General features: G+C 42.2%; 1 protein-coding gene across 3 annotated transcripts in view; it reads right to left on the reverse strand.

The window, feature by feature from the left end:
• The window catches only part of LOC144935177 (pleckstrin homology domain-containing family A member 1-like), a 26,833-nt gene continuing 10,915 nt past the window's right edge, over positions 1-15,918 (reverse strand). For all 3 annotated transcript variants that reach the window (XM_078861646.1, XM_078861647.1, XM_078861648.1), the window contains 8 exons: positions 15,670-15,767; positions 12,058-12,207; positions 10,647-10,757; positions 9,077-9,145; positions 7,131-7,195; positions 4,652-4,715; positions 3,581-3,661; positions 1-2,556 (listed from right to left, as the gene is read on the reverse strand). In XM_078861646.1, coding sequence (XP_078717772.1) covers positions 2,290-2,556; positions 3,581-3,661; positions 4,652-4,715; positions 7,131-7,195; positions 9,077-9,145; positions 10,647-10,757; positions 12,058-12,207; positions 15,670-15,767 — 905 coding nt within the window. In that variant the 3' untranslated portion in view covers positions 1-2,289. The remainder of the gene's footprint in view (positions 2,557-3,580; positions 3,662-4,651; positions 4,716-7,130; positions 7,196-9,076; positions 9,146-10,646; positions 10,758-12,057; positions 12,208-15,669; positions 15,768-15,918) is intronic.

Raw genomic sequence — 15,918 nt, forward strand, 5'->3', positions numbered from 1 at the left:
TTATTCCTAGATATCAAAACAGAACTTTATTATAAACAAAAATTGTACCTAAACACAAATTGTTCAAATACCAACATTGTGCTTGAAATTAAATACGTACTTAACAAACTATAAAGCCAATATTAAAGTGGCCATTTAACACTCGCAATTGGTATGTGTGACCATTACCGGCACTATTCAGTTTTAACTTTAAAAAATGTAAGATTTACAAAATAAGCGGAACTCGTGGATGAAAGTTTTCGGGAATGAGAGAAAGGCATTCAATGCGAAGCGGCACACTGCTACGATGCAAGCCAAACGCTGCAGTATGTTAGTGCATATTATATTAGTGCTGTGCTTCTCAGAGAGTGGTCCGCGGAGCTGTGATGCAAAATGATCCTGATGGCGGATACCCCGGGATACCAAATAATACAAACTGGCCGAGGCAATTAAATATTTTATTTCTGGGACACTATTTTTTCCAGGGGTGTTACTCAACTCTGCGAATGGGGTACCAATCATTCCGAAATCAGTGCCACTCCGCGATGTCGGAACGCCGAACATTCGCATAAAAAAAATCTAAAAATTCAGCTTTTAATAGTGCATCGTGTACAGCTCGTCGAGATGAGTCGATTGCCGCATCGCCGACCATCAACAGACTAAAGATGACTGCATCACGGACATCATGCGAGAGCCGAGGTCCTGTGGTTCCCCGGGGTACCGCCATAAGGTTCACGTGTAGGTTGATCCGGAAATACTGACGATGTTTATACCTTTTGTTTCGGACGTGAATGAATATTTCACTTGTTATTGAATAAAACAAATTACCCTGCTTAAACTACCGTACTGGACATGTGAAAATGAACTTTATAGCCCATCGGATTCCTACAGTAAAAATACATATTCTGATTATTCTAAATGCCCCCCCCCCAAAAAAAAAAACTTTACAGCTATAAAACAAAACTTTTTAAGTTCCGATAGTATGAATAATTGCACAAGTGGTATTTAGAGAGAGAAGTGAACGCGTTGTCACCAGGGGTGTGGGGGTTGAGAAACACTGAATTAGAACCATTCCCTATTGGTGGGGGTTTCGGTGATTATATATATTTAATGTTAGATAAGCACAAACTATTTTTCACTGGTGAACGTACGTATTTTACACCATTTAAGAGGTATTTACTTTACCTGCACTTGTTAAGAAAATGTTTATTGTGTGCTCAACCAACCCTCTCCTCCTTTCAGCACTGTGAAGGAGAGGGCTGGTGGATCACACAAATGTTGTGAAACTACTCTTCCATGAGCGTCGAGTTGATGCCATATCCTGGCTTGCCAGGAGGAGGTGACAACTCATTTCTGCCCGTTCCGTTTGGGATCGAGTGTTACTCCCTCACATGCCTGGGTTTTCTGCAGGTGCTCCAGTCTCCTCCCGCGTGTATAAGCGCGTATCAATTGGCTGATAACACCTTAATATATAGAGGACTGCAGAACTTTGGGGAGAAAATTGTCACCTGGCTGCCTTCCCCACTTGTCTGTGGTTCCTCACGCCATAGGGTAATTCTCTCTCTTCGGTACATCACAAGGTGAAGTCATTGTTGTTATGAGTAGGTGATTATTTTTCATCTTTGAAAATTTAAAACGTCACTCGATTTGCACATTTACAGTGTGACATGTTTTACAACATATTTCAAATTCCGTTGATAATGGCAGAATTTGTGATTTGATCACAGAAACCCCACTAAATAACTTGCACAATCTTGATAGGGTGTAAAAGTAAAATGAAATCAACATACAACAAAATTACATAGGCGTTTAGTTAATGAGTACAGTGTCTAAGAGCACAAGTTATGCTGTTAAATTACCTATTAAATGCGTTAAAAGTATTTGGTATATGCAACACTACTTGATGAAATATGCATACATTTATGAAGATGTAAATAATTTCAATTCGTGACGTAATAAACATTAGCAACAACATGTTAGAATGCATGCGAAAACAAACATAAGCATAAAAATCAACACGCAAAACTGATTTGAATTTTCTGTGGATTATGGGTCCCATATTAAAAAAAATCACATTTATGCAATTTAATTATGACTTATAATGGTTTTCATAGCGGCATTAAGCACGAGACTTTGTAAAACATGCACTGGGTACTCTATAGCAAATCAAAAATCTCATTTGCATTCACCATGCCACTTAAGTAATAATGTCATAATACCGAACGCTAATTTACTTCAATCTTCCTCTTTGGTAAGGCAGACCTAGATGCGGAGCAACGTGTACAACTTATCGTAACTTCAATCGTAAACTTAAACGACGCTAGCTCTGAGGCTATCCAAGAGGTCCCAGTTAAACCTGTATGTGGGGTTTGAACCCGGGCTCGAGCCAGACTCGGCAGCCTGGCTCGACTGCTGCTCGCTCTCTGCGCCCCCCTGTGACGCCTCGCTGTGCTCCGAGCCCAGCGACACGCTGCGCGGTGGCATGCCGGCCGGGGCGAGCGAGCGCGTGGCGGCGTGCTCGTTCGTCGTGGCGGCCGGGTCTGCCCAGCTCGTGGGATGCACGCCAGGGTCCGATTCCTGCGAGACCAAACGGTGAAGGTCAACATCGGTGAAGGTGCAGTCATCCAATTTAGAACGCTGGCGCCACTGCTGGTGCTGGCAGAAGGGCCTTTTTTAAATCCTTTATATTAAGTTCGCTTGCTTGCTTGCTTACGACCGTGCAAATCTTTCAGTCGTGTTTTAACCCACTTCCCGTGATCCAATCGAGCTGACATTTTCCACACAGACTCGTTGTGCGTGACAATTAATGTTCGTGGAAAAAAATGTTGCACTTTTTAGGACAAAAATAATATATTTAATTACCAATTGCTTAATGGTGCAATGCAATCATCTGACCCATAGGTGGCAGCCATCTCAAGCCAGAGGACGAGAAGACTCTAGCCGCCACGCATATAAAGGATTTATAGTGAAAAACTTTGTTTTTACGGGTTATACTTATTTATTGGGTGCAATTGTGAACAGCGGCCATATCAGACATGATGAATACATCCAATCGGCATCAACATTGGTTCACTGCAGCTCAAAGACTCACTCCCACACGGCGTGTGGTTAAGTTAGATGTACCATGTGCGCTTGGAATTTGAAGGCCTGAAGACCAGAATCAGTGATCTCGCAGACGGTGTGTTTATTAGGGAGGCAGTTCAATATCCGGACAGAAGAGTGAAGGAGGGAGCTTCTGTCCAGGAAGCATGTTCTGGCAACTGGGGGGGGGGCATGGGCGTGGCTTGGCAGGGTTGTGCATAATCAGAGGGCACAGCGTGTTTCATACGGGGGTAGAAGCATGCCCTGAGGCATGGAGAGAGCTCCAAAGAGCCTTTAGAGTGGGTATTTTAGCCCACGTTTCCACACTCGCCGATTGACTGTGGTCTACCCATATATACAGCGAGGTTGACAGAGGCGGGGCGAGATTTAAGAAATTACCCATTATGTCAACTGCTGCACTACATTCACAAGCGAAGCATTTATCGAGAGGGTCATATTTGAATGTGGAGGGGGACCGTTATGATGCTGCTGCGATGGCAAATATTGTGTGCATCTGTACCGTGGACGTGAGGCGACCAGTGATACCACAAGCCCTCCTGATCGCCTGAATCCAGTCCCACATGTCGTTGGGGCTATCGGCCTGCGGAGTGAGAGAGGACACATCACTGACACATCGCAGTCTCTCCAGGTCTGTGCAACATGGGATGTTAATAAAGCCGTAGCTTCTGCGTCCGGTGTTCTGCCAGTGGTACGGTAAAGCCCAAGGTAAGCCACTCCGTGTGGTGAGATTAGACATGCAGGATATTCTGACACGTGGACTCCTTTACGACTTATTTACAGAAGCCTCAAGAACCCATACATTTGGCAGTGTCCATGCTGTGTACTTGGGCTGGAACATTATTCATTTATCAATGTAAATTCTTAAGCTCACAATGCAAGCATCGAATTGTGTGCAATGTTGGTTTCTATTTGTACTGTATGTAATGGGTTCATGTCACGCTGCAGCCACTAGAAGCACTACCATTTACCACAATGTGAACATAGTTAATTTTTTAAATCAATTGCAACATATCTCTCCATCTCGCTGTAGAAACTAATATAGGACGCGATTTTTTTGTCTAGAAGTGGGGAAGAGGTGGTCAAAATATCCACGAGAGGGACTCCTCACAACCCCCTGTAGTGGAGGCCCTTCCGCCAGCAGTGCCGTAAGCAAGTCAGTGCAGGGCTGCACCTTTAATTTTCCGAGGCTTCTCCAGCAAAACCCTTTCCCCCAGTCAGTATTTCACAACCAGAGCCACAGTGCTGATGATGGGCGCAGCAGTGCTGAGATGTTAACTCCCTCGCCTGGTATACAGCAGGCCGTGGGTTCGATCTCGACCTTGACGCCTGTATATTTGGAGTTTGCATATTTTCCCCGTGGTCACGTGGATTTTTCTCCAGGTCCTCCGGTTTTGCCTTCCACATTTAAAAATCAACATGCGTTTGCTCCTACAAATGTCAACATAAGCCAACTTCATTGGGCTATCAATTATGGCCAGGTCACTTCTGAAAAAGAGCTATGCAGCTTAGTGGGCCTGACCAGGTACAATAAACAAAAAATGTTTATTAGTTTAGAGCTGCCGCCTCTCACCTGCACATAGAAGGTCCTGGATGAAGTGACGACTTGAAATAGATTGTCCCGCATCATCTGCTCTCTGTTGAGACACAGGCAGGTGCAGTCATTGCAGATTTTGCTGTGTGTCTGCACAATACTCCTGCTGGTGCCACACAGCTAGATAGGACATTTCAATTGTTTCTAACTTGAAAGTATGAAACACACTTTGTTTGATACTCTCAAGTAACACATTGGGGCGCCGCGGTGGCGAGATGTTGACTACCTCGCCTGATCGCAGAAAAAAATATATAATAGAGTGATATTTCAGGGAAACAGCTCTAACATGTTACACAGTATACGGCATATATTACTTATCAATGGTTTATTTACTTCTCGACATATAATGGAAGCTTATTCACTATCAATTGAACCCTCTTTGCTAGAAGAAGAAGAAGAAAAAAACAAATCCATATTTCTTGGGGCACCCACGGCACAAACTCTGAAGAAAGACGAGTTCACAAAAACATCACGAGACAGAGTTGATGCTGAATGTGGGTGTATACATTCAGTCAGTGATCGTATACAACTACAAATCCATTTTCTTTGTTCACATATTATAGCTAATAATATAGGGTTTATACTAAATGGAAGCTCCTGGAGTCTAGTAGTGACATCAAAAAATTTCCATTCACCAACGATAATAAATTTTTATTTTACAAAATCACAATTAACACATTTAGCATTTTAGGCTCTCGCAAAAAAACAAATGGGCAGAATGTGCTAGGTGATGGCGCCGTACACTGCTGGCGCGGGGAAACACTAGCGCAAGCGAGACGTGCCGAGCACACGACAGGGCGCACCGCGGATAACAACGCGACTCCCGCTACGAATACGTCGAAGGAAACAACGAAGGCAAGAACCTCGGCAACAAGTGGATTTAAGAACCATGCATGCTGCCTCTGTCGCACTGGGCAACGTGTAAGTTTTTTTTACGATTCGGCATGTAAATTCCAAATGGCGTATAAACTCGCACTTGAGTGCGTAAACTCCACATGGCCAAACTAAAGCAACTTGTTGACGATGCTGAGAGTGAGTGGGAGAAACGTCCCACGTGATTGCCGGGTGGCTGTCTTGTTTTGGCTTGTGCTGCTACACCACCATGAATGTAAGTTCCTTATTTTTTCCATTATTATTTTGTTTTGGCGTACATTAAGTGTAGGCACGTCTGCTGAACTTATTTCGCAACCGTGCTCAGTGTACATTCTAACCTTATGCAATAGCTTTCACAATTCATCATATCACGTGAATTTATATGTTAGATTGCTTCCGCTGCTGAATGGAATAGCAAACACAGGCAACATATGATAATTCGTTTTTTACCCTTCTATCTGGCAACAAAACTGACACCTTTTATACAAGGAGTCATGTTTGCATAGACCACAATACCTGCAGCCATAATGCAAACAAAAAACATAACTCTGATAATATATGCACTGTCCTTGAAGTTGATTGGTCCACACCCGAGACAGCTTTCCTTAGAGCCTAGTCTGACATGGGTTGGACCAGATGACGCCAAAAGGCGCACTAAAAAAAGGTGTCAGCTTTGTTGCCAGATAGAAGGGTAAAAAAACAATTATCATATTTTTTACTGGCAAATGAGGTTCCAGTGGTGTACAGGCAACATACACACGATTTAAATCAACAATTGGCAGTAAGGAGGCGTCTGTTAATTGGGCACGTACGTCCTTGCTTTTCAAATCAGGAAACGTGTAAAAGTGTTTTTTTTACAAATACCAGTAACATATGCTATATAAATAATGTCAGCATAAATGCTATGCATGCTCTTGCACAATAATGTTGTACAGACGACCATAACTGAGGCTATTTTTGTTTAAAGCTGCCTTGTGCTACATGTGCCTGTTTATGAAAAACAATAACATTTTAAACTTAAAACGGATTGTGGCACTTTAACATATTCAATTGCATTGCAAAAATCTAAATTTACCCACTCCCTTCAAAATCGGTTTGCTTTAATTGCTCTGAGGACTGCTCCATGTAACATCTGTTGGGCATTCGATATCATCCAATAGCATTTCTCCGTGACAATAATGCCGATAAAATTATCAGTGCTCGTTACGGAGCTCAAATCATCCAGCAGGCCGCCCTGGTTATCACTGCAGTATGAATTGGCCATAAAGTATGGTGCCGTCTGCTTTACCAGTGGACGTTAAAGGTCGCCCGACGGCTTTCGAAAAGCGTCACGGTCCAAAATTGTAAATATTGAACAAAATTACCTGCAAATAACTCAATTGAGGACTGCACACCGCAACATCACCTCCTACCTTGAAAGCACCGCAACCGATTTACGTGAAACATAGCGCCGTCATGATGATCTTGTACTCACGATGCGGCGCGAATAGCAAATGCACAACATTATTAGCATTCTTTTTAAAAAGATCGGTACAAGTAGTTCCTGTGCCATTTGAAATGTTTTCAATGCTTTTGTGATACTCACCCAAGCTCACACTGCTTTACATTCTTCACATCCTTCAGATGAATCAACCTCAGGGGTTCCTTATCCTAAAAGTAGAACAGATAAAATGAAATGTGATCGCGCGCCGCTGGTTTTACAAAAACAACAAATGAGTTATTCTATTATCAGAGTACTTCTTCAGTATCCTGAGCTGCGATAAACTACGTGGTCTAAAACAAGTGATGCAACTCGTATTTATGCGTCATTAAATCATGTTATTCATAATCACGTGTTTTTTATATATATAGTTGTGTTGTAATGCACTGGAAAGTATTTCACGTTTTAAAAACGTCCTGAAATGTAAGCATAATGTAGCTCATCTTCTTGGTTCTTTCGATAAAGTCACGTAGAAGGGAAATAATAAAACAATAAAAATAAAACATAATAAAATATAATTCTCACGACGTTTCGGCCACAACGCAAGCAGCTGTCCTCAGGTGAAGAACAGGGCTGTCGGAAAGACTTTACCGAAAGAACCAAGAGGATGAATCCCTGCAGTCACGAAAGCTTTAAATCGAAACATAATATAGCTTTCAGAAATGTCCATACCCATATTTTCTAATATGCTTTAAGAAAAAAAAATCTAAACATTTTTACATAAAACATCTAAGCATTATAATGGAATCAAACTCAATGCATTGCTTCTCAACTATACGTTTGCACAATGCATACGTACTTTTTTAAAATACATTAATTTCCAATCATTATTTAGTACTATCCCTAAAACTATTATTAAATATTCTACAGAGAACTCCCAAATGCAGAATAAAAATCATCCCACAAACCACATGACCTTAAGCATGTGGCCTTAATGAGGAAGAGCGTACAGCAAAAACACCTGCAGGTTTGTATCAAAATCGTTCACATATGGTTAAAGTTAATTTGTATTGGTGATACATAGTGTACTTTCTAAGTGTCAAAATATCAAACTGAAGTAGCTCATAAAACTTGATTGTTATTATTACGCGCTTTTATTTAACTCGCTCTGTCTGTTGTTGTTGTTGTTTTTGTATCCTCAAATCTTGTAACTCAATTTTAACCCACTTCCCAATGTGGTATCGACTGCAAACTTGGTATACTTATGTCATACTGATGACAACACTATATTCTATCATAAAAAATAAAAAAACATTTTTTAACATTCTTTTTTACATGTTATGTTTCGGCTTGGGTCTAATTGTCCACGGTCAACTGACGTTGGCTGTAATTACGTTGTGGCAAGCTTCGGGGCCACTTCCTGGAGTCGTGGAGTTCTTCCATTACTAGTAGGGTACATTTCATTAAAGCGTGTTTTTAAAAAAGTTTTATTAATATTACTTATTTTTGTTTCACCTCAGGAAAGTGAGCATTGCACGTGACCCATTATGTTTATTCCACGTGAGATAAAGGTCATAAAGTTGGCTGCAGGTAACAGCGTCCACATTTTGCAAGGAGGTAAAAGGTCACGTTCGTGGAATAATAACCCGCATAGCAGTTTTTTTTTATTCCATTTAAATAATCAGAACGTTGCACTGCATTTACTGCACTGTATAGGCCATACTGCTCGGCTTAAGTGGCAAATATGGAACCTCTGGAGTTTTGATTTCTTTCCAAATTCTGTTACCATCTCAGTGGGTAGATTCCCTGATGTGCAATAATACTAACAATGCCCTTTATGTCAGCGGTCTCAAGACCCCCTTTCCACAAAAGTATTGCAATGGTATGTTTGGGAACTGGAATACCCAGAGGAAACCCTTGCAGATGGAGCGACACTGAAAACGCCACACAGATGCATGCAATGCATTGCCATACGGCCATCTCCTGGGCCACCTCACTGCCCCGGCTGTCTCCCATCTGAGTAGCAACCAGACTCAACCCTGCTGGTCCTTCGTGGTCTGACAAGATTGGGTGAATTTACTTTGATCTTGAGCAAGAATGCCAAAACACACCTGCTCAGATTTGTAGTAACTCAACGAATGCTCGCTGAGAACAAAGAATCTTCTCCTCCAGGTCTTCATCTGCGAATGAGAAGAGTGAATCGGCGGGAATCAGCACTGCAGTAACACAAGAATAGTGTCTGACCTTGCGTGCTCGCTATGTTTATAGCCAAGGCTAACCAGTGCTCATGACTGAAGACAACGCTTCAAATGTGACTCGACAATTTAGAAGCAAAACAAAAACACGCACTGAAATGAATCAACAGAATTCTAGATTTGAAGCTTTCGTGACTGCAAGGATTCATATTCTTATGTTTTTTCGGTAAAGTCACGTAGGTAAAAAATTTAAATTAATAAAAAAGTAAAATAAAAATAAAATAAAATCACGACGTTTCGGAGGCAACACAAGCTTCCGTCTTCAGGTGGAACATATATCACTTTATACAGCAATTGTGCTGTGACTGTTCCACCTGAAGACGGAAGCTTGTGTTGCCTCCGAAACGTCGTGATTTTATTTTTATTTTACTTTTATTAATTTAAATTTTTTACCTACGTGACTTTACCGAAAAAACCTAAGAAAAATCAACAGAATCTTTCAGGAATGGTCTAGTACATGTCAATTCACTGCTGGATGACGGAATTTACATGCCGTGTGGTTCATGGGAGGGCTATTTGACCACACTTTGCCACACTGTTCAGTGCAGGTCGATGAATGTGGAGAGTTTCAGACCCGGGAATATATAATTGTATGACAACAATGTGTTTTTCTGCACCGCCCGCCACGTAGCAGTGCGGCCTATAACATGTGTTTGATGTATCATAGTCACCCATCCAATCACTATCAAGGCTCGAACCTGCTTATTTGCTGAGATATGATGGGATTGGGTGCATTTATGGTTATTTGGTGGTTTGGTCATAGATGAAATTGCATAACAAACATATCCATGGTCATAGGATCACGGGCGGTTTTTGTAAAAAAAACAAGGACGGTCTTAAACACAGCAATTAAAAATATGACATTAAATATTCTCGAATATACATTCCCTAGCACTAATACATTCGAAAGAACAAGTTTCACAGCACGCACGCTCCATGCGTCGAAACGCACCCAATGCACGTGTTATGTTTGGCCGTCAATAAAGCACACATGCGGTGCACAACAACAACAACACAGCCGTTCGAAAATAATACATTCAATGCAAGTGGAGAGCTGAAAAAAAAATAACACGTGGCACCTGACCGATTTCATCCCCCTTGCCAAAATGAATTACAATCAGATGCTTTAAAACAACAGTTTTTATTATTTTCTTGCTGTGGATTTCACACCTGATGATGATTGCTTGTGTTGCAGTCGAAACGTCGTCAGAATTTTATTGTTTTATATTTTTATTATTTTATTATTTCCCTTCTACGTGACTTTACCCAAAGAACCAAGATACAACTGTGTTTCTCGTGTATTGTTGTTGCAACGGTAAGATACACCGGTTAACTGGTGTGCAAACAAAAAAACAAGCTTTGGCCTTGAAACAGAATTGTTTTTTTTGTACGGCATTAGCAGGTGTGTGTGTGTGTTGCTTAATACCACTGCTCCTAGCTTGACACAATATCCCGACTTTATGGCCGGGAGGGAGGAGGCTGAGTTACGGTTCCTCCTTCCGTGACCGCGGTCTGTGGATTCCTGTGACTCATCCTCCTACAAACACACAAGTGCAATGAAAAACACCTCGACTCATCAACAGAGAAACAGCTGGCCTGTTTTCTGTACGGTTTTTTTTCCATTCGTGTTTCATAGATACTTTTACATGTGTTTGTATTTAGAGTACATGCGCACGTGTGTTTGCGTGTGTGTGGAGTGTAAGAAGACCGCTTCGAGTAAGACTGATTGCGAAAATCGTTGCATGCTCTCTGTTTCTGTGCCAATTTTTCATTCATGGTCATGTTTTAAAGTAGAACCTTGTACCTTTGTCTGGACAGGAAGTTATACAATATGTTGGTAATATTCTCAAGATGTCATTTATGCATTTACAGCAGTTTATAAATATACAGTAGAGTGCTGCAATAAGCTACTGAGGTTTGAGATATGAACACATTTTTCCCCACTCATGTGTATGCCTTTATTTTTCGCATACAATTTTTGATGAACAACTTTAAATGTGACTGTGAAAAGCCTACTCCTGCTTCGTATTTCTTACACGAGTTACACAATCTAAGGCGCAGACGATCATTTCCATTTATATGTATTAGGCGCCTTGGTTTGTGTGAGCTTGTAAAATTGTGAGACCTTGGAGGAGATTCAAATTTTTAACAGGCTACATGGTTGGACCAAAGATAAATGAGCGATGGTAAAGTCATGCACGACGTGAAGGTTGAATAAAAAGAAAATAATTGTTGTAGGGATACAACTGGATAGCCAACAAGGGACGTTTGTGCATCTTCGGGACATTACTGAAGTTGGATCTAAATGAGGAAATTTACACAGAGCAGCTTGGAGCACTTTTTGTTAAATTAAATTGGCTCATGAAAAGCAACTTATCATTCTACCTAAAGCAAGAAGAGGTTTCAGATGAGCGCATATTACCTGCTCCGATACATGAATCATAGTCATGGACAAGAACAAAGAATGTTTTTTTTTTACTAAAAACCTGAAAAGTGGGCAAAGTAGCTCGGCTGGAAATTCCACCGAGAACCAGAAAAGGGAATGAATGGATCAGAGAGCAAATGTAAATTCGAAACATCAAATAGACTTTTAAGAGAAGTCGGCTTGGCCAGGACACATCCCGAGAGAGGAAGATTGCCGATGGACGAGACTTCTGACGTAACATCAGTACTGAATTGAATCTTAAAAGTTTAAAAGGGTGTGACAGCTTATGCAACAATGCAATGAAAACATGAGGCAACGCAAACAGTGCTTCATGGCAAAACGATACTCTGAACGAATGACTGTACACTTGAGATATTAAATGTTGCAACCATGCCCTGTGTGACAGCAGTACCTGGCTGAGCTGTGATTTGATGACCACACCTCCAATCACCTCGGTCTTGTAGGGCCCGGCTTTCTTGGCTCCGTGGTGCGGATGGAGGCCACCCTTTTCCTCCAGGCGGCCCGCGGTGCTGTCCAGCTGGGACGAGCATTGTCGAGGCACCTACAGGGCACAAGGGTAACAAGCTATTCCCACGTCTGGTGAAGATCGGCACTGTGCATACTGTCATCAGCGTTGCCACCTCTGAGGTCCAAAAGAAAATCGGGACATATCGTGTGCACAATAATACCTCACAATATCGGAAGAGGGGCGGACTACATATACATGCATTGTCTTTGAGTGGTGCATTACTGCACAACCGAAATAAGAAGAAAAAAAACACGGGAGTTTAATGTTCCAGGAAGGCTTGCAGAATACCCAGGACAGCGTCATCAAATAGAGTACAATACTCCTGGAAATAGCAAGATACGTAGCCAGCCGCACAACTGTGCTGGATTCTTCAACGAGCGACCCGCGGACCACAAAAGGCTTTTGGGAGTGGCCCGCCGAGTTATTGCCCGCTGAGCGACACGGCTCGGCTCAGACATTACGATACACGGGTTGGTGAGTCAAAAGAGGTGACAAAGCGTGCTTCCGGACGCTACAGAAGAACATTCTGTCTGAAACTTGCTTATTTGGACTACTTTCCTCAGGGGTGGTGTGAAGCCGTGAGGAAGATATCAAGGTGTTACAGCCTGCTGCTGAAGCTAGTCTGGCTGAGACGGTCTGAGGCCACGATGTTACGATCACGAAGTGCACAGAAGCACACTTTGTCATGTATCGGTCACCACATCTGCATGTGGTAGCAAAACAAGAGAAATAAAATTACCGCGATGAAAGTGAGATAAACAAGAGAAGGACGAGACCTGCAGACAAGGGGTGTGGATGAGCCGTCTATTTTACAGGTGATATGACGTCGCTGCACAATGCTCCATTATAAACACATCTACACGTCACTTATGATGTCGAGTGGCTCGCCAGCACGTGCTAATTTCACGTTGTGGCCCACCAAAAAATACAGTTCACGAACCCCGCCGCAGCCTCTTTTCAGCGGGAGATCTGCAAGGCCTACTCTTCCATGCCGACACTGCACGTCGCTTCACGCATTCTGCAAATCAGTTGACTTCACTCGAGATCAAGATGTCATCATGACCCCAAAGCTACTGATGCCGCCACAGCTTGATAACACTCTACACTCTGCTGGATCTTGCAGCTGCTGCAGAGTAGCCAAGTGAACTCCAAAATCGCCCCAACAGTTTGGTCGCCAGACTTGTGGAGACCGTTTCATCATTGGCTACAGAGGCACTGGCAGTGTGACAGCTCCCACTGTTGCTCCCACTGATGCCAAATGTGCTAATTATTTACCCGGGAAAAGCCTCACTTGATTTCCAGACTCTTTTTCAGGAAGATCATGCATTGGGATGTTTCTACGAAGACCGTCCATGCATGTTGAACATCATTTTCCTCCAGCAGAATTCAAACTTCATCCCTTTGGATTGGAGGGCCAATGGCCTAGCGTCTACGCTGCGGTGGTACCATGTTGTCCCGCAAAGCCTCATTTTTAAACCTAGGTTCAGAGTTCATTCTTTAAATAGTTGTCTCATGTTACATCATACAAACTAGCTACACCTCATTCTTCACAGGTTATCCTACTTTTACAACTTACTTAAATCTAGATTTAAAACTAATTTTTTCAGAAATACTTTTTGTGTTTAGTTTGTTGGCCTCCCCCCGCACTTCCGATCGGCACGGTGTGCTATGTAGAGTGCAAAATAAGTTCAACATTCATAAGTGCAAAACAACATGCTATGTCAATACAGAACCGAGGAGTTTATTTCAAAAGAGCCGCAAGAAAGTAGCATACATTCCGTAGAATTTTTGTCTGAATTTAAAATATTTCCAATGTAATGCCCGTTGTTGCTATGCGTGGCTAAATGATAATACTGCAGTCTTTAGCAGGGAGCTATGAAGCCAGCTGTGCTATTCACTTGAGAAACTTAAAAATCCCATGACACTTTTTAACAGTGGACTACTGTTAGCCATGTAATAGCCAAATCAGCCGCCCATAATGCGTAATGTGATTATGGAATTTCCCACAACAATTTTTGTCTAGGCTATATGTTCCACTGCACCCAAGAGAATTGCTGTACCCAATGAGAAAAAACAACGAGAATGCCAATGAAGTCCTACTTTTCCCTGTACACAAAATGACTCAAGCTTCCACTATTCATTCAAACGGCCGTTGTCATCACAGGCATCACTCTAGCATCATCATCACTGCACAATGTTTTTTTTACTTTTCTCATATTAGAAAACAGTGAGGTTTAGAAGAGATCAAACACTTAAACAGAACACTGTAGACAGTCTTATGCACTGTAACACGTGACAACAACTCGTATTTTACGATTCCTCTCCCCATACAAAGTTATGAGTTACAAGTGCGCATTGAAACGGTCCTTTCATCTGCACCTCATTCTAGCTTGATGTCTTCCTTCCTTGCTTTGTTAATGCCCAGTGGGGTGCCCCATGTCCAACATTATAAAGATATCAGTGGCCCAAACACGAAGCAGTGTTTTCTCATATTAGTCATATAGCGTGGCCTGATTGAGCTTTCAATAGCCAAATAATGTCGTCATCTTAAATATATTACACAGTATAATACTGGCTAATACATAAAATATCTTAAATTACGCTACATTTTAGTGGTCAGTTGGATGATTATTACAGAATAAACATAAAAGCATATTCTGTATTAAATTGCAGTACCCATCACAGATATCATGGTGCTACGTGGTGGGCAGCAGAGGGCAGTGCAGACGAATCCAATGTTGTACTGTGCTTCTGTGCTTCCACGTGTATGAGCTCCTCCTCCACCAACCCGCACTGGCCAGCATGGCGAAGCATGTTCAAATAACCCCCATGACCCGCACAGCGTTTGGGGAGCCCCTCATCCAGCAATGGATTGATAAGAGGGCTGTGCGCGTACACATGCACATTGTGGCTCCTGTTTCGGGAACGCAAATACAGTTTCCGTGGAGGAGTTTTTTTTTAAGCAATACATTTCCCGCACCTCTGCTCGGGAAGCAAATTGAAATAGGCCACGCAATTACAGTAGTAGTCATAATAATAAATTCCAGCCATTCTCAATCCACCATTGGATGAAGGCCTCCCTATGCCACGTTGATCATGGAAGTTTAAGACCATACTTCACCAGGCTTGTCAATGAGGATTGCTGGTGAGGAGAAGGGCAGCATCAGTTGTGATATCACTCACCGCTGAGGTCAGCTGTGGCCGGGAATCTTGGGTCGCTGGGTTCACAACGCAGAGCGCAAACCACTGTAACACCAATTCACCCCGTTTGATGTATTATTTTAGAACAGTGGTAAATTTGTCTCGACGAGAGACAAAGTGTTCCTTATGGAAAGAGCACATTTTTTTGGTGCAAGTTTTATCCAAACAAGCCTCTGAGATCTACTACCTCAGCAAAGAAGACCAGCTGTTCAACTTTAAAAAAAACATGTTTGCACATTTTTAAGTGTCACTAAAGAACAAGATGTTTAAATATAAAATAGCAAATATGTTCACCGTGATCTTGCAAAGGTTGTTTAGCTCAGAGACCCACTCCTCCAGGTCTCGGTCATCGTTTGCCTGCACAAAGAACTTCCTCTTGATGGCGGTTATCACTGGCAAACAGAATCAGTTGCACAATGGTCATGGTATGCACTTGCCAGCACAAATTCATCATATTACTCACCAGCTGGTATATTTACCTTTAGAGTAAACTGTGGTTTTATAGTGCGGGTGGGCAGTCAGCCACACTTAAAACCTTGGTCT

Source organism: Lampetra fluviatilis, chromosome 12 (genome assembly GCF_964198595.1).
Source record: "Lampetra fluviatilis chromosome 12, kcLamFluv1.1, whole genome shotgun sequence".
Lineage (NCBI taxonomy): Eukaryota > Metazoa > Chordata > Hyperoartia > Petromyzontiformes > Petromyzontidae > Lampetra > Lampetra fluviatilis.